General features: G+C 42.1%; 1 protein-coding gene across 1 annotated transcript; it reads left to right on the top strand.

Annotated features, from left to right (window-relative positions):
- Positions 1–356: 356 nt before the first annotated feature.
- Positions 357–16,387, top strand: LOC124111663 (signal recognition particle receptor subunit alpha-like). The gene is made up of 14 exons (XM_046471418.2): positions 357–519; positions 2,633–2,716; positions 4,079–4,272; positions 4,872–4,987; positions 6,550–6,703; positions 7,546–7,702; positions 8,021–8,154; positions 9,390–9,508; positions 10,038–10,124; positions 11,288–11,460; positions 12,302–12,515; positions 13,918–14,003; positions 15,344–15,520; positions 16,031–16,387. Exons 1-14 carry the CDS (start codon positions 403–405, stop codon positions 16,154–16,156), a joined length of 1,938 nt encoding a protein of 645 aa, XP_046327374.2. The 5' UTR covers positions 357–402; the 3' UTR covers positions 16,157–16,387.
- The last annotated feature ends 7,537 nt before the right edge of the window (positions 16,388–23,924 follow it).

Genomic DNA, 23,924 nt, shown 5'->3' with positions numbered 1-23,924 from the left:
TGGGAGGGGTTGGCAGTGAAATAGAATTCGTCAGTTGTATCGGAATTTCAGATTCTGTGGAGTGTCCGTATAACATACATGTACGTGTATTAAGTTGTAAATATATTACACCCTAAATGCGAAATCAAATAATTTCCTATTGTATTCTTTGTTTGAAAATGTTAAGTAATGCTAAGATTCAGGGCACATTCAAAGGAATATCCGCATAATTATTTTTTATCAGGTGAATATTTCTGAGCAATTTACTCACATTCAGCGTGGGCCAGAGGACTTATTAAATACTTTACGGTAAACGACAGCCAATCGGTATAAATCGGCGTGTACTCGGTTTGTTCCGGTACATTCGACTTCCGGTTTGCAAAGGAAACGCGTGAACGGAGAAGTGTTGACGAAAGTTTCAAGATGTTAGACTTTTTCACGATTTTCAGCAAGGGTGGGATTGTTTTGTGGTGTTTCCAGGGGACGTCTCAGTTTTTTACACCATCCGTCAACGCCTTGATAAAAAGTGTGATTTTACAGGTGAGTATTTGTTCACTTTCATGAAATCAGCTGTTATATTGCGTGGAACATATCACCATGCGCATCGTCTTTCAGAAGCCGTATGGCGACACTCTTATTCGTTTCAGAATTTATTAGGGAGGTTATTGAATTAAAGAAAAGATATAGTATTTTTGTGACAACTATTTTATCTGTTAATTATCCTCAGGATTTGTCAATTAGATTTTATTCCAGTGACGATTGATCAAGATGGTTCCCCACTTTGATAAAAACGTCCACAAATAACTACAGGGATATCCCGTATTATGACATCAGTCATTGGATCTGAAATGTAGTTATCTGGGCCGTTCCAGAAGAATCACCGCGTTCTTCAGACAGAATATGATTACCCCACAGCCCCATATGTTATATTTCGCATTCTTATGAACGCTACCAAGTAAAATAATATAACACAGAAGAAGTTATAGGTGTAAATTCGTACACATAGAAATGAGAAATTTTGTACCCCAAATTGAGAGTAATTTTGTCACCCTATGCAATTAACAATGAATTACGCGATATAACATATTCATTTAGATTTAGAACTAAACAACAAAATGTAAATGTTTAAGGGCGATATTTTATTTGAACAAGAACAACAGGAGACAGAGTTTTACGTAATATATGTCTTAGTCGATTGATATCAGTAAATTTTAATACATTTTAATCTATTTTATTTTTCTATTAGGTAAGAAATTACTAGTGTATATCTCTTTTAAAATAGTGTCTCATAAGCCTAGCTTAGTATGATAAATTTAATATGATGTATTCTTATTGTTTCATGCCATGTGACACTTTAATAAACTATTTCTGTCTGTCTGTTTATCTGTTGACTGAAGTTGATGTTTATGAAAACACTGTGACAATTACTTATTGGCTCCTTAAGTTGAGCTGTTGAGATGGAGATTAGATGATGATGATGATGATGTTTAAGAAAACACTGTGACAATTACTTATTGGCTCCTTAAGTTGAGCTGTTGAGATGGAGATTAGATGATGATGATGATGATGATGATGATGAGAGTTTTATGTTTTTATCTCATCAGCGTCTGTTTTGTCCTCTGTCCCTGAGATGGAAGGACACCTCTATAGGGACAACTCACTATAGCAAGAGAAATCACGATAAACATGGCTGTCTAAAAAGTATCTTTGGCAACCTATGATCCATCGATAATATTGTTTTATTTATGAAATAAATGAGTTGGAGCATGGTTTATTCTCCCTTCTGTGTTTAATTGTACGATAAACATCTTCCACTTGTTAATTATTTCTTATTTGACAAGCCTTTCAGAGTAGTGGAGTATCTTCTGTGGTAACCAAGTCGGTCTAATAATGTTTTTCACACACATACCAAAGATTTCAAATCTAATACAATGAATGGGCAAAATATGTTCTCTGTAATATTCAGAATTTGCTGCATCAAGCATACGGCACAAAACACAAATTAGATATTTGCAAGTTATTGAAAACTAAATCTAAGTGTGTAAATCTGTGTTTAACTTGTCTATTTTTGTCGGGGCACGGGTGGCCCAGTCGTCTAAGGCGCCGCGATTTGCTGTGCAGAGTTTCGTCCCTTTGACACGCCAGAAACCTATGATTGTAGGTTTGAATCCCGGTTAGAGGCGACTAACGGGATTGGGTTGTCAGGCTCGCTGACTTGGTTGATGCATGTCATCGATCCCAATTGCGTGGATCAACAATCATGATATTAATCACTGGATTGTCTGGTCCAGACTCGATTATTTACAGACCGCCGTCATATCGCTGGAATATTGCTTAGTGCGGCGTGAAACAACAAACCAACCAACAACCAGGTGTATATGAATCTGAGTTAAGGTACTGAAGCATACCCTGACGAAGAAACACAGTGATGTTTTCATGGTTATATCGTGTCATGGTATCCCAACTGTGGCGGTCAATGTTCGTGAATTCAATCACTGTATTGTCTGGTCCAGACTCGATTATTTTACAGACCGCTGTCATATAGTTTGAAAATTGCTAGGTGCTGTGTTCAACAACAAACAAAAGACAACTTTATTACTGGAATGACAAAGATTTGTATTGTTTAATACCTAACTTGTGTTGTGTGTTTCAGCAACGAAGTGGAAGCAATCAATTCAACCATGATCAACTGACTCTGAAGTATAAACTGGACAATGAGTTTGAACTGGTGTTTGTGGTGAGCTGTCTACAATGTTGATACGTATACGTTGACCAGTCGGACTGCATGTCGGGGCAGTCGTCTAAGGCGCTGCAATTCGCTGTGCAGAGTTGCGTCCCTTGGGCACGCCAGAAACCCATGATTGTGGGTTCGAATCCCCGTTTGCCCCGATTATGTTTCTAGGTTTGTCAGCACCATACCCGTGCTCGTGGGTTTTCATCGAAGTGGTAAACGTCTGAGACCTGCATCACTTCGGGGTCCCTCCCACATTAAGCTGACACGCCGTGATATAACTGGAATACTGTTAAAAGCAGCGTTAAACCCAACTCCTCACTCGGACTGCATGTAATTACAGGTATACTTAGGGTTAGAATGTAACACTAGCCAGGGCTAGTACAAATTTCTCAGTTTACATTAACAGTTTTCATTAACCTTATAAGGGGCATTTTATCTTAACATGGGCAAGTAAAGCTTTTGAGTTTAGTCGTAACCCTGTACACTGGTATACTGCAATGCATGTTTGAAACTATACATGTTGCAATGTGTTTACTTTGTATCGATATATTGTGTAAAAGATGTAAAACAAGTTTTGTTATTTGTTGCGTGTTTCATAAAATCTACACGGAAAGTCTTTCCCAAATGACATTTTCCTTTGAAATTGGTTGACAAAACAGCAACACTTGAAAGTGATGTTTCTCTCACATTGTTATCTCCCCTGTATCCATGACAACAAAATGGAGACAACTGACCATGCTGACTTTGACTTTGTAGTATTTACTACAGTAGGTAGATGATAGTATCTGCATGCACAATCACTGTCAAACACTCTAGCTCCGAATATATCGTAATACACTGCAATACAATACTTTTGCCTATACACAGCCCTATTGACCAGGGGGCGGTCGGATAGCCTAGTGGTTAAAGCGTTCGCTCGTCACGGCGAAGACCCGGGTTTGATTCCCAACATGGGTACAATGTGTGAAGTCCATTTCTGGTGTCCCCCGCCGTGATATTGCTGGAATATTGCTAAAAGCGGCGTAAAACCATACTAACTCACCCTATTGACCAGGACCGCCTCCGTGGTCTAGTGGTAGAGGGTCCGCCCGAAGAGCGGAAGGTCCGGGGTTTGATCCCCGGCCGTGGGATACCAAAAGACGTTAAAAGATGGTACTTGTTGTTACCCTATCTGGCCCTTGGCTCAACTGCTCACTCACTCACATTGATTCTTTCCGCCCTGCTTCAAAACCGCTCACTCACTCACTCACATTGATTCTTCCCGCCCTGCTCTCTCAACCGCTCGCTCACTCACATTGATTCTTCCTCCCTACTCACTCACTTACTCACTCACTCACTCACTCTGATTCCCTCCCTGCTCCCCAGGTGGCGTACCAGAAGATCCTGCAGCTTTCCTACATTGACAAGTTCCTGGATGACATTCAGTTGGAGTTCCGCAACAAGTACAAGGACGAACTGCTGCAGGGCAACGTGTCCCACAGCTACAACTTCTCCGACGAGTTTAACCTCATCCTCAGACACAAGGAGCAGGAGAGCAAGGCGAAAGCTCTCAAACCACGGTTCGTTCTTGAAGGCTTTATGGAAATTAGTACGTCAATAAAGACTCAGTATCCATTGTGCTGACTGATTTGGCCTGTAAATAATTGGTTCTTAAGTAAAGAATTGGTGCTCCTACTACTGGGGCGAGAAAGCTTCCCCAGGGATCATATTGCCAATCACTGGATTGTCTGGTCCAGACTTGGTTGTTTACATGCCGTCATATGTCTGAGTGAGCATAGTGAGTTGTTAGACAACAAACAACAATTATGTTGGTTATGTCAAATGTTACGAACGCGGACATCAGGGTTAGAAACTAACAGTTTTCGTCCACTAGTCCTTATAATGATAACATATAGCAAAACCCTTAAAAAGGGCAAATTTCTACTAGTCCTTAGGATACCTTTACCATTGGGCAGTTTGGTAAGGACTACAGGACTAGTGCCAATTTCTAATGCTGGGACATCCGTCCTACACACTGCAATGCTTATACATGTATAGACTCTTAAAGCCAACTCATTAGGTTGGATTTGTTTGAGTAGCTTCTCATACAAGATTGCTTGCTACACGTTTTGAACTGTTGTATACTTGATCCACATTGAGCTGTCTTCTCTGTCCACAGGGAAATGAGGACCTTTGAAAAGTCTGACAAATCTAAGAAGACTGTGGCATCAATGATTGAGAACAAGAAGGATGAGAAGAAGCCTGCCAAGGGGAAGGAGAACAAGCCAGTCAAAGGTAACCCACCCTGGTTACTTGGGCAATGAGCAGAACGCTCGGGTTGTTCACTGATCGTGAAGTTGTTCTCTTAAGTTGAAACCTGAGGTTGTGCACTGAGGTTGTGCTCTGATGTTGTTCAATGAGGCTGTGCTCTGAGGCTGTTCACTGAAGTTGTTCACTGAAGTTGTTCACTGAGGTTGTGCACTGAGGTTGTGCACTGAGGTTGTTCAATGAGGCTGTGCTCTGAGGCTGTTCACTGAAGTTGTTCACTGAAGTTGTTCACTGAGGTTGTGCACTGAGGTTGTTCAATGAGGCTGTGCTCTGAGACTGTTCACTGAAGTTGTTCACTGAGGTTGTGCACTGAAGTTGTTCACTGAGGTTGTGCACTGAAGTTCACTGAGGTTGTTCACTGAGGTTGTGCAGTGAAGTTGTTCACTGAAGTTGTTCACTGAGGTTGTGCACTGAAGTTGTTCACTGAAGTTGTTCACTGAGGTTGTGCACTGAAGTTGTTCACTGAAGTTCACTGAGGTTGTGCTCTGAGGTTGTTCACTGAAGTTGTTTACTGAGGTTGTGCATTGAAGTTGTTTGCTGAGGTTGTTTTCTGAGGTTGTTCACTGAGGTTGTGCTCTGAGGTTGTTCACTGAAGTTGTTCACTGAGGTTGTTCACTGAGGTTGTTCACTGAAGTTGTTCACTGAGGTTGTGCACTGAAGTTGTTCACTGAGGTTGTGCAGTGAGGTTGTTCACTGAAGTTGTTCACTGAGGTTGTGCACTGAGGTTGTGCTCTGAGGTTGTGCTCTGAGGTTGTGCACTGAGGTTGTGCTCTGAGGTTGTTCACTGAAGTTGTGCACTGAGGTTCTGGCAGAGTAGACGAATGATGACGAAGGTTAAATTACTTGCAGGGGGAATAGTATCAGCCTGAATTACCATCTGATAGAGCGGATAGAATGCCCATATTATTATTAATGATAATTGTGAAATTGAATTGATGAGAATCACCCTATCTGTCCTGGATTACTGAATTGCTTCCAAGCTCCAGGAGCTCTTGAGATGTCAGAATATAAATGAGAAGGTAGTGATGAGTCAATGCTATAACAATTAGTGTATGAATCTATGTAGTGGTTGCAGCTTATACCTACAGAAATACACCGTGGTGATGAGGGAGGTGGTGAGTTCGGTTAAGATCCGACCATTACGAAGCGTGCTTGAATGAAACCATGTGTTGTGATCTAGACAAAGGAATTGCTGACGGCTGACTGCGCATGCGCTATGGCATAATTAAGTTTGGCATGTGAGAGAAACGGAATACGATTGTGAATTACTCAAGTTTTCTAAGCCGAATTAACTCCAAATAAACACCAATTGGACATGTTGGAAATACCTGATCACTAAGAGTCCACATATGCATTGCACAGGTCAGCCTGTTAAAATTAATATTCATAATGGACAAAGTTTTCATAGAAAATTATCGTATGGTATGGTGCATGTAATGAATAACATTCGATGGCACGACATAACCATTGCTATTGCCATTATAAACTCAACTCAATACCTTAGTAATAATCTGTTTCTATGGTTAAAGTCAAGGCTAAGGCTCAGCCCGCCCCAGAGCCTGTTGTGGAGGTAGCACCGCCCGAGGCTCAGAAACTCACCAATGGAGAAGTTGATGAGGAAACTTTGAGGAGGAACAGGGAGAAACTCTTCAACCGAGGCAAGAAGAAGACGATTGTTGAGAGGTGAGTGAGGACAGTGTCTTGTTCTTTGGTGTGGAGATTCAGGGTTCAGGGATTCGAGTTGGTTCCTTGAAATCCATGCTTGTGAGAGGTGAATGGATAGAGTGGTCAGGCTCAGGGACTTGGTGAGTGAGTTGGGGTTAACGCCGCTTTTATCAGTATTCCAGTTATATCACGGCGTGTCAGCTTAATGTGGGAGGAAAGCCCGAAGTGATGCAGGTCTCAGACGTTTACTACTTCGGTGAAACCCACGAGCACGGGTATGGTGCTGACAAACCTAGAAACATAATCAGGGCGAACCGGGATTCGATCCCATTTGCGTAGGTCGATGCTCATGATGTCAATCATTAGATTGTCTAGTCCAGTCTCAAAACAACAAACAAACAAACAAAAACAAATAAAGTGAAATGGGGTTTAACATCACGTACAAGGTTATTACCTTTATGTAGTGCTGTGTGCGGACCTGGGTTGGTGGGTAGGTATTGGGTGCTTGTACTAGTCCAGACTATTGCTGGTTTTGTAGTGCTAGCCAACTGAGATAACATGCCACTGTTTACCATGGATCCCTCCCTCAGACAGAGTATACTCTGTCGAGGCCAGTCAGGGTATCAGAAAGTGCCATCTATTGGGTGTGACGGGGATCGATCCACCAACCTTTCACTCTCTGGGCAGGTGCTCTATCCATTAGACCACAGAGGCAGTCAATATGACCCAAAACTGGAGACTTTGTTTTTATAATTATAAAATAAAATTATTTATTCCAGTACAGAAAAGTTGTCCGCGAGACATTATTTTAGAGCGATATTTTAGGTGATATTTTGATAAGAGGTTTATGTGATGTGCAGCGCCAGCAAGAGTCCCGAATCGCAGAAGAAGAAGGGCAAGGCTAAGCGTGTGTGGGATAACGCCGGGACGTCCCGCGACATCGACTCCCTCAACTTCAGCACTGCAGGAGGCAAGGAGGAGGAGATGAATGGGGAGACTTACACTACAGAGGCAGAGGTGAGTCAGGAGGCATCTGCTCCTTAATATGTCACATAGAAGTGAAATCCAAAATCTTTCGATAATACCTTCAAGGCAATTTATAATATACACCCCTTCCATGCTGCTGTTTTCTGAAAAATAAGTCCTTTATACAGACTGCTGTCATGTAGCTGGAATATTGTTAAGTGTCGCATTTAACAACAAACAAAAAATAATGAAAATTTTTCTGTCACAAAACAAATAATGACCATTATTTGACCATTAAAAAGACTATTTAACATTGTGTCGGGTCATGAATTCTGTTTCGAAAATCATCTTTGCATTCCTGTTGGACAGAGAAGCCAAGTGGGTCAGCTGGCTGGACAGTTGAGGGATATCGAGCCGGAGAGTAGCGAGGAAGAGGAGGAAGAAGACGATGATGATGAAGAGGAGGAGGAGGAGGAGGAAGTAACTCAGACTGCATCCAAGAGGTGAGGCTCTCTCATCGGTCATGACCATGGGTGGCTTTTAACAGGGTTCGAAATTAACACAAATCCCCTAGACCAAGACTAGTAAAATTCAGGCAGTACTGGCGACATTTGTCCTCATGGACTGCGTCTTTTGTAGATGGCAACTCTGTAGCCATGGTAGCTCTGTTTGTGGACTGGTGATAATATCAATTAATTTCTAACCTTGGCCTAGTTGTGTCATGCGACATTCTGAATTGCATCCCTTGGCTAAGCCAGGATCCGCTGACCTTGGCTTAAATCCCAGAGTTTCCCTTGTAACAGTCCTTGGTTTGTCAGCACCACTTTGTTCTTGTGGGTTTCAGCAAACATTAACAACCTTCGTCACTTCGGCTGTTCCTCTGTCTCTTAGCTGTCATGTTATCAGATAATTCTGGCATGTAGACTTTTACACGCTGCCTTATCAGAAACTGGCTATTAACAGAGGAAATGCAGTTGTCACAAGGGGACCTCGTGCACATTGGTAAAAAATCTATTTAACGATAAGGCTCCACAATGTGCAGTGAAGAGTTGCATCCCTTGGGCGCACCAGAAACCTATGATCGTGGGTTCGAATCTCTATGGGGCGATGAGTAGCCTAGTGGTTAAAGCATGCGCTCATTCCAAAGGCCTCGGTTCGATTCCCCACACGGTTACAAAACTACAATGTGTGAAGCCCATTTCTGGTGTCCCCCGTCTGGTGTCTGGGTTTCACCAAAGTGGTAAACTCATTGACTCTATTTTGGGGCTCTTTGATATGATACCTCTGAAGATCCAAGGTAGAATAGGTCTTCAGCAGCCCATGCTTGCCGTTAAAGGCGACTATGCTTGTCGTAAGAGGCGACTAGGGGTCAGACTCTCTGACTTGGTTGATGCATGGTATTGTATTCCAATTGCGTGGATCGATGGTCATGATGTCAATGACTGGATTGTCTGGTCCAGACTCGATTATTTGCAGACCGTCGTCATACAGCTGGAATATGGCTGAGTGCAGCGTTAAACAACAAACAAACAAAGAAACAAAACAAACATTTCAGAAAAGGTACTCATGTAATACAACAAGAGTATTATCACACACCTTTTGAGTTCCACAAGTCTTTGCTTAACTCACACCTTGATTTTAGTGTCGTTTAGAGTTGATTGTGTGCACGTTTAGAGTTGATATGACAAGAGCTAGGTGACAGGCTAACATGTAAGACCTGTGTTCACTTCTCCTCCAGTCAGACCAAGTCAAGCGGCTACAGCATGTTTGGCATGTTCAAGAACCTTGTGGGTTCCAAAACACTGACAAAAGAAGATGCCAAGTCTGCCCTGGAGAAGATGAAGGATCATTTGATAGGTGAGTCGGCCATCTGTTGCCATGGTAACGACTGTCATGGGTGCAGGGAGGGTGATCAGGTAGGGCAATGAAAACATTGCTTCACCCCATCAACAATCTCACTGATTTCGTATGATCCCCCGAAATGCATTTTCGTGGGCGGTAGGGGACGGGGGGTGGTGAGTCTTGAGGGAGGGGGTCTTTAAAATGGGCACTGTCTGTCCGTCCATCCGTTAGTGCAAGATGTCATTTCTGGAGCAGATCTTGGAAAACGTGCAAAATTTCATCACCAAACTGGGAAGATCTGGGGTAGAATTGGTCTTCAGCAACCCATGTCGTAAGAGGCGACCGGGGATCAGGAGGTCAGGCTCGCTGACTTGGTTGATGCATTTCATTGTATCCCAATGGCGTGGATCTATGCTCATGATGTCAATCACTGGATTGTCAGGTCCAGACTCGATTATTTTCAGACCACCACCATATAGCTGGAATATCGCTGAGTGGGGCGTTAAATTACAAACAAATCATAAGAAGTCGATTGATATTTCAGGGAAGAATGTAGCCGCAGATATTGCTGTCAAGCTGTGTGAGGATGTGGCGGCCAAACTGGAGGGGAAAGTGCTGGGAACTTTCGAAGGTGAGAAAGAGAGGATTGTGAGGATTCTGTCAACATGGTCATGAGAAGGACAGGTGTTCTATACTTTGTCATGGTACTTGTTGTTACCCTGCCTGGTGCTCAGCATTAAGAGCATAAATCAAGGACTGGTCGGCTCGGAGTCAGTATACTGTGTCTGAGTGGGGTATTCATGGTAAACTGTGGCACATTATCTTAGTGGGTTAGCACTAAATGGGAATAAAACTAGGACTGGTCGGTTTGGAGTCAGTATACTGTGTCCGAGTGGGTATCCATGTTAAACTGCGGCGTGGTATCTCAGTGGGCCTGCACTATATGGGAATAAAACAAGGACTGGTCGGCTCGGAGTCAGTATACTGTGTCCGAGTGGGTATCCATGTTGAACTGCGGCAGGGTATCTCAGTGGGCCTGTACTATAGGGGATAGAGCAAGGACTGGTCGGCTCGGAGTCAGTATATTCATTACTGTGTCTGAGTGGGGTATCCATGTTAAACTGCGGCATGGTATCTCAGTGGGCTGCACTATACAGGGATAGAACAAGGACTGGTCGGCTCGGAGTCAGTATACTGTGTCTGAGTGGGGTAGTCATGTTAAACTGCGGCATGGTATCTCAGTGGGCTAGCACTATGACACCAACATAATTCTTGACTAGTACAAGCAGCCACACACATGTCGCTAGTATATCAATGCAATGGTCCTGAAAGTTGTGTCATACCCCATTTCACTCATCCCTGGGGTTCATATGTGTCACAGGGGGCACGGGTGGCCCAGTCGTCGCGAATCGCTGTGCAGAGTTGCGTCCCTTAGGCACGCCAGAAACCTATGATTGTGGGTTCGAATCCCGGTTCGCCCTGATTATGTTTCTAGGTTTGTCAGCACCATACCCGTGCTCGTGGGTTTCACCGAAGTGGTAAACGTCTTTGACCTGCATCGCTTCGGGCTTTCCTCCCACATTAAGCTGGAACGCCGTGATATAACTTGAATATTCCTAAAAGCGGTGTTAAACCCAACTCACTCACTTTCACTCATATGTGTCACAACATGGGTAGAATGTGTGAAGCCCATGTCTGGTATCCCCTGCCGGGATATTGCTGGATGTTGCTAAAAGCTGCATAAAACCAGACTCATTCACTCTCTCATGTGTGTCATGTTCTTCATTATTCCAGGTGTGAACTCCACTGTGAAGAATGCCCTCCAGGAATCGTGTGTGCAGATCCTGTCACCACGGCGACGAGTAGACATGCTCCGTGATGCCATGGAGTGCAAACAGAAGAAGCGGCCTTACTGCATCACCTTCTGTGGTGTGAATGGAGTCGGCAAGTCCACTAATCTGGCCAAGGTAGGTCTTGGTCAACCGGCAGCAGGACAGTTAGTCACTGACACTGAAGAGAAGTCACAGAGCACTTGCTGCACTATACAAATGCATAAATTATTATTATTATTATTATTATTATTATTATTATTATTATACAAATGCATAAATTATTATTGTTTAAAAATTATTTAATGGAGAATTAAAACAGGCTATATTAGGAAGGGTAGAAACTATTTTTCATATCCAACTGGTCCTCATATCATTTCAGACTATAGACCTGTGCAGATCCGGGGTAGAATAGGTCTTCAGCAACCCATCCTTGCCGTGAAAGGCTACTATGCTTGTCGTAAAAGGCGACTAACAGGATCGGGTGGTCAGGCTCGCTGACTTGGTTGATACATGTCATCAATCCCAATTGTGTGGATCGATGCTCATGTTGTCAATCACTGGATTGTCTGGTCCAGACTCGATTATTTTACAGACCGCCATCATATAGCTGGAATATTGCTGAGTGCGGCGTTAAACAACAAACAAAGAAACAAAGAAACAAAACAAACATTTCAGACCAGGTATACATGTAACACAACAAGAGTATTATCACCACCTTTTGAGTTCCACAAGTCTGTGATTAACTCACACCTAGATTTGTTTAGAGTTGATTGTGTGCATGTTTAGAGTTGATTGTGTGCATGTTTAGAGTTGATTGTGTGCATGTTTAGAGTTGATTGTGTGCATGTTTGTTTAGAGTTGATTGTGTGCATGTTTGTTTTTTACAGTTGATTGTGTGCATGTTTAGAGTTGATTGTGTGCATGTTTAGAGTTGATTGTGTGCATGTCTCAATCTCAAAATCAATTTTGTTGGTAGGTGTGTTTCTGGCTGGTAGAGAATGGATTCCGAGTGTTGATTGCCGCCTGTGACACGTTCCGAGCCGGAGCCGTGGAGCAACTCCGCACTCACACACGGAAACTGAACGCTCTCCATCCCGCGGAGAGGCACAGCGGCCAGCAGATGGTGCAGCTGTACGAAAAGGGATACGGCAAAGACGCGGCTGGTATTGCGATGGAGGCCATCAACCACGGTAAGGGAATACTTCACGGTACACAGTACAGGATAAATGTGGTCATAGGAGGCTTAAAAAAATATAAGAATTGGTTCTCAGGCGATGACTTTTGAAAATATATTGTGGTCGGGCCATGTATTTTTTTGTTTTGTTTTTGGCTTGCTCAAATTACTATGTAAACAAATAAACATTTGTTTACCTTCAACCTGGGAAAGGGCCTCCCTACATAAACAAGCATACAAACTCCTGTTGCCACCATGACACTAGTGCGCAATAAAGCAGTGTGCATGTAAAGGGAAGTAACTGCATGCTGTATTGGATCGCATTGATTTCAAGTATTAAGATATTAATTAATTTTTTTAATGAAAATAAAAACGAAAACGAGCAGCAGACTTTATGATGATGCAGGCGGTGCCTGAGAACCAAGACTATTATTTTTTATTTGCACCACATTTTAGCCATGTCTTCCCGGAGAGTGGAAGGTTGGTGATTCGATCCCTGGCCATGTCATAACTAAACATGTTAAAAGTAGTACTTTTTGTTACCCTGACTGGCGTTTGGTATTCAGGTGATATAACAAGAACTGGTCAGCTGGGAGTCGGTATACTATGTTTGAGGGGGTATGCATGCTAAATTTTGCCATGGTGTCCCAGTGGGCTAACACTACAAAACACAGCACACAAATATTGTGTATGATTGTGTGTCTTTGATAACAACCTAAATCTATAATGTTATTGTTTGCTTATTTTTGTATATTTGAAGATTTGACTTTTAATACATGTGCAATAGATTGACTTTATATATGTGTACAAGGCCACAGTATAGTGATTACCGTATTTGATGTAATAAGCGCCCAGGGAGTTCTCAAAATTAGAAATAGGGGGCTCTTATTGGAATATTATTTTGGTGGAAAAAACAGAGTTGAAAGATAAATTTCGTGGTTTAGGCTTACGGCCTGAACTGTTTAAATACGACAGATATATTTTTCCAGAATTTAATTGCCCATAATTAAGGATGCATATAACACACAAGTGCGTATTATACACGAATAAATAAGTCTTGTGTACATTGATCAATCAGAAGGATTGCTAATTGGGATTGTTCACTAGCCAATATATTAGCAAATATCGCCGTGGGCACTTATTAGAGCGGGTCGCTTATTACGTCGAATACGGTATATGATTTTCGGTACAAATATTGTGTATGATTGTGTGTCTTTGATAACAACCTTAATCTATAATGTTATTGTTTGCTTATTTTTGTATGTTTGAAGATTTGACTTTTAATACATGTGCAATAGATTGACTTAATATATGTTTACAAGGCCACAGTATAGTGATTATATGATTTTCAAGCATACCCTGAATTGTTCAGCTGTTGAAGCCATCTGTTGAGTGGTCACTGTTTGTGTGGGTTGCAGCGCGTGACAGCCGCATCGATGTGGTGCTGGTGGACACTGCAGGCAGAATGCAGGACAATGAGCCTCTCATGAGGGCTCTAGCAAAGGTGAGACCTGGGTGAATATCACCAGCAGAGCTGTTCTAAGCTGCTCTTCTTTCATGGACACGTGGGGGACACTGGTGGCCCAGTCGTCTAAGGCACCGCGATTCGCTGTGCAGAGTTGTGTCCCTTGGGCACACCAGAAACCTATGATTGTGGGTTCGAATCCCAATTCGCCTTGTTTATGTTTCTAGGTTTGTCAGTACCATACCCGTGCTCGTGGGTTTCACCGAAGTGGTAAACGTCTGAGACCTGCATCACTTCGGGCTTTCCTCCCACATTAAGCTGACACGCCGCTATATAACTGGAATACTGTTCAAAGCGGCGTTAAACCCAACTCACTCATGGACACGTGACCGCCTCCGTGGTCTAGTGGTAGAGCTTCCGCCCGGAGAGCGGAAGATCCGGGGTTTGATTCCCATCCGTGTCATACCAAAAGACGTTAAAAGATGTAGTTACCCTGTCTGTAGCTCGGCATTAAGGGGTTAAAACAAGGACTGGTCGGCTCGGAGTCAGCATACTGTGTCTGAGTGGGGTATTCATGTTAAACTGCAGCATGGTATCTCTGTGGGTTAGCACTATGAAATCGGCATTAGTCCACGACGTCACTATGTAAGTTCCATAATCTTGGATGTGATGTTAAACACCATTTCACCTCACGGACATATGGACCATGCATTACTTCTGTGTCTATATATGGTTCCTTAATATGTATAAAGATATTAAAAGCAGTATCTGTTGCTATACACCCTGGAATAATCATTTAATAAATGAAAAAAAATGGAGCTGGAAAACTTTTAAACCATCACAAGGGAAGCTGTTTGTCACCAACATGGTCTGCTACTATTGTTCTTTGGTGCTGTATTTGTTGTGCACAGTTGTCTCCCTTTACTATGCCAGGATCCCAGCTGATGAAAGGTTCAGATTGCAGATTGGCCCTCATTTCCTCCCAAGCTTACATAGCTGAAATATTGTTCAAAGTGGCATTAGACCTGTGAAGATCCAGGTAGAGAATAGATGACTATGCTTGTCGTAAGAGGCGACCAACGGGATCGGGTGGTCAGGCTCGCTGACTTGGTTGATGCATGTCATCCTTTCCCAAATGCGTCGATCTATGCTCATGATGTCAATCACAGGATTGTCTGGTCCAGACTATTATTTACAGACCGCCATCGTATAGCTGTAATATTGCTGAGTGCGGCTTTAAACAACAAACAAACAAATCGGTATTAATATAAGTCACTCACATTAGGAACGATCTGAGAAAGTATACGTCACCAAAGAATATATGTATACAATGCAACAGAAGGAAAGACGACTGTATTGTACTGTCTGTCCTGTTTCAGCTAATCAAAGTGAACCAGCCGGACCTGGTTCTGTTCGTTGGCGAGGCCCTGGTTGGGAACGAGGCTGTAGATCAGCTGACTAAGTTCAACCAGGCTCTGGCCGATCACTCTAACATGACCAACCCAAGGCTCATCGATGGTATCATCCTCACTAAGTTTGATACCATTGATGATAAGGTAAGATCTACTTTCCTGGGTCAGTTTCATTCATAGACTGCAGTCGTGTAAGTACCTGTGAAGATATCGTTAGAATTGTTTTTAAGCAACCCATGCTTGTCATAAGAGGTGCCTAACGGGATCGGGTGGTCAAGTCACTGACTTGGTTGATGCATGTCATCGTATCCTGATTGAATAGATCAATGCTCATGACATCAATCACTGGATTGTATGATCCAGGCTTGATTATTTACAGATTGCCGTCATATAGCTGGAATAGTGCTGAGTGAGGCATTAAACAACAAACGAAGGTCATTATTTTGCTATGCAGGATGCCCCTGTTGTGGATGAGCATGTGAACGCTGTGGGCATGAATACCAAATACAGGGTTTATATTCTGAGCTCGTGGGGGTCTAAGGGTATGGAATTGCTTTTACTGATTAGACAATTTGGTAATCATTACTCATTTTGAATTTCCAGATTGATCGATGTGCCATTTTTTCTCGCAACTTTTATCTTTTCAACTTGCAGGTTGGTGCTGCAATATCCATGACCTATACGACTGGTCAGCCTATTGTATTCGTGGGCACGGGTCAAACTTACACTGACCTTCGCAACCTCAACGCCAAGGCCGTAGTTCACGCTCTCCTCAAGTAACAACGTCATGCTGCACAGTCTTACTCTAATGTTAAAGGTTTTCATTTTTGTTGCTTCTGAAGCAGGCTACATTGTAAGTTGCATGTGTATTGATTGTTTTATGTTCTTGTTGAAGCATAAACACGTTAGATGATAGTGGATGCAGGTTTATCATGTGAGAACACTGAGTACAATGGAGGCAGGTGTTCGTACTTTTATAATTGGTGTAAAGATAGACAAGATGAGATTTGTTGTAAAAAATTAGTAATACCGTATTCGACGTAATAAGCGTCCAGGGCGCTCTCAAAATTAGAAATAGTGGGCTCTTATTAGAAAATTATTTTGGTGAAAAAACAGTTGAAAGATAAATTTCGTGGTTTATGCTGACAGCCTGAATTGTTTATATACGACAGATATATTTTTCAAGAATTTAATTGCCCATAATTTAGGGTGCATATTACACACGAGTGCGTATTATACACGAATAAATAGGTCTTGTGTACATGATCAATCGGAAGGGGTGCTAATTGGGATTGTTCGCTAGCCAATATATTAGCAAATATTGCTGTGGGCGCTTATTAGAGCGGGCACTTATTACGTTGAATACGGTAAGTTTAACAGCTTTATAGGCTAACTGACTTTCTAGGGCTTGAGTGGATAGATGGGAGATTTTTATCAGTGATGTTTTCAGCAGCATTGTTGGTCCTGTTGAAGTCCGCAATTTGCTGTGCAGAGTTGTGCCCCTTAGGTGTGCCAGAAACCTATGATCTTGGGTTCAAATATCAGATACTCCCTGTTTCTGGGGTTTTCAGAACCACATTTGCGCTAAGACCTGCATCACTTTGGGCGTTATTCGAACATTAAGCTAATGTGATGTAACTGAAATACAGACTCATCAGCCCTATGAATATAACAGAGTTAAAGGCTTCCAATTTCTCTGTGTCCAAAAATTGTTATGAAAAATTATTTCAAGAAGACTTTGGTTGTTTTAATATGTGGCAGATATTAGTTTGTATTATTATATGTTTGTCTTTTAATTACATCTTGACTTGGGGTCAGTATGAGTTAATTGAAGAGGTTTGATATTTTTTTCCTTTTTAACTTGCATGTAACATGTTGCTGTAAGTGTCATAGAATTCCCTATCATCATAGCACACGGTATTATAAATAGGAAAGAGAGCATCCCTGTACATTCCATCAGTATTCTGAACATGGCACATAGCCAGTGATTCTAAATTCAAACCCTAAATCATTTCTTGAAGTCACAGCTTAATCAGAAACAGACTGACTGCAAGTGGGGCGGTCGGGTAGCCTAGTGGTTAAAGCGTTTGCTCGTCACGCCGAAGAGCCGGGTTCGATTCCTGACATGGGTACAATGTGTGAAGCCCATTTCTGGTGTCCCCTGCCGTGATATTGCAGGAATATTGCTAAAAACGGCGTAAAACCATACTCACTCACTCACTGACTGCAAGTAGTTAGTACTTGACTCGATCATCAACCAAGTCGAGGAGCAACTAATATAATCAAGGATTTATCCTGAGGCCAATGGTCAACCCCAATTCTGCAGCAAATTGTCAGTTACAATTCCTAAATTGGAATTATTAATGTTCAAATTCCTGTCATAGTTATAACTCATCCTTTGTCTCAGCAGAGACGATTGTTTTTAACTGATAAAGGACCAATCGAGAGAAAGAAGCTCTAATAACTGGTTGCCCATTATTGTAATGAATGAAATGTTAAAATGCCTTTGCTATTATAAAAAACAAAAAATCAATAAAAGTCTTGCAATTTGAAAGATAAATATTTGCAAATTTGCCCGCTTGGGGTATTACCGTATTCGACGTAATAAGCGCCCAGGGCGCTCTCAAAATTAGAAATAAGATGCTCTTATTAGAATATTATTTTGGTGAAAAAAAAAGTTGAAAAGAGAATTTTGAGTTGAAAGATAACTTTTGTGGTTTACGCTGACAGCCTGAAATGTTTATATTCCACCGATGTACTTTTCCAGAATTTAATTGCCCATAATTAAGGGTGCATAAATAAGTCTTGTGTACATTGATCAATCGGAAAGGGTGCTAATTGGGAATGTTCATTAGCCAATATACGAGCAAATCTCGCCGTGGGCGCTTATTAGAGAGGGGCGCTTATTACGTCGAATACGGTATCTGTTTTTTTATTCTAAATATCATCCCTGATAATACAAACATGTTAAGCAGACACATATTTTGTTGTAGTATACACATTAGGGCTGGTACGAGTCCAGATTTACTACCCGGGTACCCACCCACCTATTACCCGACCCTACCCGGGTACCCGCTGTAGGTCTCAAGAGATAAGTACAATATGTCTGATTTGGTATAGTTTGACCATAGCCCTGGACAAAATGTATTTAGATACACGTATAAAACGATCTGGTCATGCATACACTGAAGTTTTATCTTTATTCAAACATGTAAACGTCTGGGTGCATAGTCAGAAAGAAATGCCAACATTAGTGACTTGTGGTGTAACAATATAGTTCAAGATCATTTTTGTCGTTAAACGATATATCACATGACCAACCACGGGTCTGGGTAGTTCTGTGGGTACCCGGGTCCTTCTCAGTACCCACCTGACCCGAGTACCCGAGTTATCTTTCCCAACCTTAATACACATGTATGTCCATTGTTAGCGGCGCCGTTAATGTACAAGAGTAATGCAGAACACTTGTGTTACTCATATAGAATAATAAACGAGCTCCCGTGTAATACCAATTTTATGAAACGAGTGAATAGTTGTGGTATCTGACAAGCGAAAGCGAGTCAGATACCACAACTATTCACGAGTTTCATAACATTGGTTTTACACGGGAGCAAGTTTAGTATTTTATTTATTACTTGCCATTTATAACGTTTTTAGAATTATACTGTTGAGTATGAATAGGTTGACACCTTCACGATCCACGGCATAGTCCAATTGAGTTTAACAGAATAATACTTCAAACACGTCAAAAGTTGAAGCGTATGAATTTAATTCCATACAACGATCCACCTTTAGAATTCACAAAATTATCGTAGGGCTAAGACTATCGCAACTCACATTCTTTAACTAAGACTAACGACTGTCGTTGCGCTACAATACGATCGCCTTGTGGAGCGGGCCTTACACCTCAATGTTTACAATAACTTCACAATACCCGATGACGTAATTTGTGGAATTTTGTTGCAAGATCCATCAGCGAAACAATGCCATGTGACGTCAGCCTAGCAACAAGGTTGCTGGGGTCATCGAGTGTGCATAAGCTCCTCTCAGTGATCTATCAACTCCACACGCAATGTCGTTGAATAAGCCAAGGGATGTCGAGAGCTTTCAATATTTGTTCGTGAAACGTGTTCCGAGAGTACATAAGCACGCGTTTTGGTATTACACAATGTGTAATACAGCTTTGTGTTTATTAAACGGGTGATCTCTTCACGGTCAAGTAATAAATAGCTCTAGTACACATGTATGTCCATTGTTAGCAGCGCCGTTAATGTACAAGAATAATACAGAACATTTGTCAGTCATTGCCATTGGTAGTTCAATTACAGATGCCCAAACATTTCATTTCCTCCCCGTAATTGATTGTGTCAGTTCTTTTCACAAATTATTTACATGTATAAAATATCACGGAGAGCAAATTGTGATTGCACCGGTGACATGAGGCATTCTACAGTAAGACTATCTTGACCAATGAGAGCCATGCTGTCAATTCACGTAGTGTTAAACTATCCATTACTCTGATTGGTTGTTGTGTTTTATAGATCCATCTTTGTGGGTGCAGACAGGGAACTGGCCTTCTGTTTTTACCCTACTCATTACTCCTCCCTCTGTTGTTAGGGGGACGGTCGGGTAGCCTAGTGGTTAAAGTGTTCACTCGTCACGCCGAAGACCGGGGTTCGATTCTCGACATGGGTACAATGTGTGAAGCCCATTTCTGGTGTCACCCGCCGTGATATTGCTGGAATATTGCTAAAAGTGGTGTTTAACCATACTCACTCACTCACTCACTCTGTTTTTAGGCATTTCTAAATTCTGTGATGGTCTTTCAATGTTTAAGTTGTCTTTAGGGACTGGTCATTTATTATGAGGTGGGAGGTGGGGTCATGGAAAAAAGATGACACATCACAAGAGGGGGGCCAAAAAATTTCTCAGAGTAATTGTGGCACGGGGCTATGAAAAAATTACAGTTGATTTTTTTCAAATTAAAACATCACAAACTTGAAGCCAATCTCTGTGTGTGTGTGTGTGTGTGTGTGTGTGTGTGTGTGTGTGTGTGTGTGTGTGTGTGTGTGTGAGCGAGCAAAATATAATTGTTAAATCTTTTTGTCCTTTATTGATTTCCTTTCTTGCTTTAGGTTGTTTGTTTGTGGGTCACCTGTTTCAGAATAACGATTCATACTGTTTTTTTGGTTTTTTTAAATATTAAGGTGCTTCAAATATTTTTTGGATTTTATTAATTAACTCATGATGCGTATTTTGCAAGCTTAAACGTGCAACAGGAGCTGATATGTCTTGAACTGTTTGTTGCATCTTGTAGTATTTTCTGTGTATAAAACACTTTCCTGCTACTTTGTATAGTGTCACCATTTGTTTACCATGTCACTTTTAATGTATAAGGGTTGTAATTAGAATTTGATACCATGTGATTTTAGCTGACGAATGTGCACGGGCGTTGATACTTCAAGGGAGGTAACTACGGTATGGAACGTTGAGCTGGGGGCGTCAGTGACGGGCTATCTGTCCCACAGCAGATCAGCCTGAGATTTTATTTATCAAAACGTGTTTTTTTATGTTTTGGATGTGGGCTATATATTTATTGAATAAACTGTTTTATTATCAAGTTTCTATATTTGTAACTTGTTATTAGCAGAGACCTGTGAAGATCTGGGGTAGAAAAGGTCATCAGCTATCCATGCTTGCTGTAAAAGGCGACCATGCTTGTCATAAAAGGCGACTAACGGGTTGGGTGGTCAGACTCGCTGTCTTGGTTGATGCATGTCATCATATCCTAATTGCTGGATTGTCTGGTTCCAGACTTAACTATTTACAGACCGCTGTCATATAGCTGGAATATTGCTGAGCAGCATTAAACAACAAACCAACAATGTTATTAGGAGAAGTTCTATATCACAATGGTAATGTTGATAATAGTGTGTGGACCAGTCAACGATCACACACTATCAGGGTATGATGTGCATGGTACACACAATCAATCAGGCATATGGTCACAAGTATCACAGCCTCAGATTGCATGATGTTGCCGATATAATCAGGCTTCTTCAAGTGGGGTTGGTCGGTTAGCCTAGTGGTTAAAACGTTCAATCGTCACGCCAAAGACCCAGGTTCGATTCCACAGATGGGTACAATATATGAAGCTCATTTCTGGTGTCCCCCGTTGTGATATTGCTGTTTGTTTGTTGTTTAACGCCGCACTCAGCAATATTCCAGCTATATGACGGCGGTCTGTTAATAATCGAGTCTGGGCCAGACAATCCAGTGATTGATATCATGAGCATTGATCCACGCCATTTGGATACGATGACATGCATCAACCAAGTCAGCGAGCCTGACCACCTGATCCCGTTAGTCCCTTTTACCACAAGCATAGTCGCCTTTTACGGCAAGCATGGGCTGCTGAAGACCGAAAAGGGGTGTTGGATCGTAAAGACGTGTAAGTTTCCCTAAGACCGAAAAGGGGTGTTGGATCGTAAAGACGTGTAAGTTTCCCTAAGACCGAAAAGGGGTGTTGGATCGTAAAGACGTGTAAGTTTCCCCAAGACCGAAAAGGGGTGTTGGATCGTAAAGACGTGTAAGTTTCCCTAAGACCGAAAAGGGGTGTTGGATCGTAAAGACGTGTAAGTTTCCCTAAGACCAAAAAGGGGTGTTGGATCGTAAAGACGTGTAAGTTTCCCTAAGACCGAAAAGGGGTGTTGGATCGTAAAGACGTGTAAGTTTCCCCAAGACCGAAAAGGGGTGTTGGATCGTAAAGACGTGTAAGTTTCCCTAAGACCGAAAAGGGGTGTTGGATCGTAAAGACGTGTAAGTTTCCCTAAGACCGAAAAGGGGTGTTGGATCGTAAAGACGTGTAAGTTTCCCCAAGACTGAAAAGGGCTGAAAGTCACTGGAGCCTGGGCATTGAGACCAGCGTCCTTAAATTGTTGCGTCAGTCACCTCTATCTTAACTCTGCGGTTGTGTTCAGTGGCATGCGTGAGTAGGATGGTGCCGTTACTGTCATCCTCCTCCAGCAGACCAATCACAGCAACAGCCTTAGACTAATGGAAGGTGGGTTTTTATCTGGGCGCACGGATGGCCCAGTCGTCTAAGGCGCCGCGATTCGCTGTGCAGAGTTGCGTCCCTTGGAAACGCCAGAAACCTATGATTATGGGTTCGAATCCCGGTTCACCCCGATTATGTTTCCAGGTTTGTCAGCACCATACCTGTGCTCGTGGGTTTCACCGAAGTGGTAAACGTCTGAGACCTGCATCACTTCGGGCTTTCCTCCCACATTAAGCTGACACGCCGTGATATAACTGGAATAATGTTAAAAGCGGCTTTAAACACAACCAACTCACTCACTGTTATTATCAACCATAGAGGAGTCACCTGTGATTATCAGAGCATCAGGTTGACAGAGAAATCATATAACGTTGTCGCAAAAGTTTTTACACGTACGGGACATGAATTCTTAATAAATGAATTCTGTTGAGACGTCCTTGGAGACAAGATCGTGTATTGATGTCACGTGATCACTTGGGAGACAGGACATGTTTACATCAGCTCTCGTCTTTTTCCATAGTTATGGCTTAATTTGAACTCATTTTACTCAAAATAAGGCGAGAGGCGGATTTACATGATCCTCTTGTCTTAAACCATGCCAAGACAGCGACCAAGCAAGAAGAAACGGCAAGTATCTTCAAACACTTCGTCTGACTTGGACAGCTCAGCCTTCATGTCAAAAACAAACATGGCGTCACCCACTTCACCTCCGATGTCGTCAGACACAGGTAGTTTGATAAGAGAGTCACTGGACACTGTCAGGTCTGTTTTTTCTACACCATCTGATCAAACACATGATGTTATATCCTCCGAAAAAATATTGTGCAAAAAAATGTGACCTCCACGCCAACGGAAGCTGTCCTCCACACACACGTGGATAACTCCACGCGAGTGGGCGGAGGCTACCCACAGGTGGGCTACATGTACCCCTCTCCACATGACATCATACTTGAAAAACTGTCAAATATCGAAAAGCATGTGTCACGACCTGATATTATTGAAAAGAATATTGATGGCATCAAGACAGATGTTGCAAGGCTCGAACTTAAAGTTCAAGCTTTGGATAAGTTGCAAGATGACGTGAGGGGTCTAGAAGCTAGTACAAAGTACATAAGCGATACATTCGACGAGTGGAAGGTTGATATTGAAAACATGAAGAGTGACATTTCTGTATTTAAAGAAAAGACCAGTGCTCTAGATGATTTGAAATTACATAATCTTTCTTTGAAAGAATCCCTTATCGATCAACAGTGCCGATCGATGCGCGATAACCTGATCTTTTCCAATATCCCTGAAAGTCCATCCCCGGTACGAGGGCAAAATGATCAACGCTTTGAAACTGAGAACACAGAGAAGGTTCTGAGAGACTTTATTGAAAAACAGCTTAAATTTGACAGTGAGAACTTACAGTTTCAGCGAGTTCATAGAATAGGTAGGAGACGTACCCCTCAATACACGGGTGAAGTCAAATACCGCCGATTATCGCCAAAT

Source organism: Haliotis rufescens, unplaced genomic scaffold (assembly GCF_023055435.1).
Source record: "Haliotis rufescens isolate VD_foot unplaced genomic scaffold, xgHalRufe1.0.p SCAF_77, whole genome shotgun sequence".
Taxonomy (NCBI): Eukaryota; Metazoa; Mollusca; class Gastropoda; order Lepetellida; family Haliotidae; genus Haliotis; species Haliotis rufescens.
This window is presented reverse-complemented; position numbering and strand designations above follow the sequence as displayed.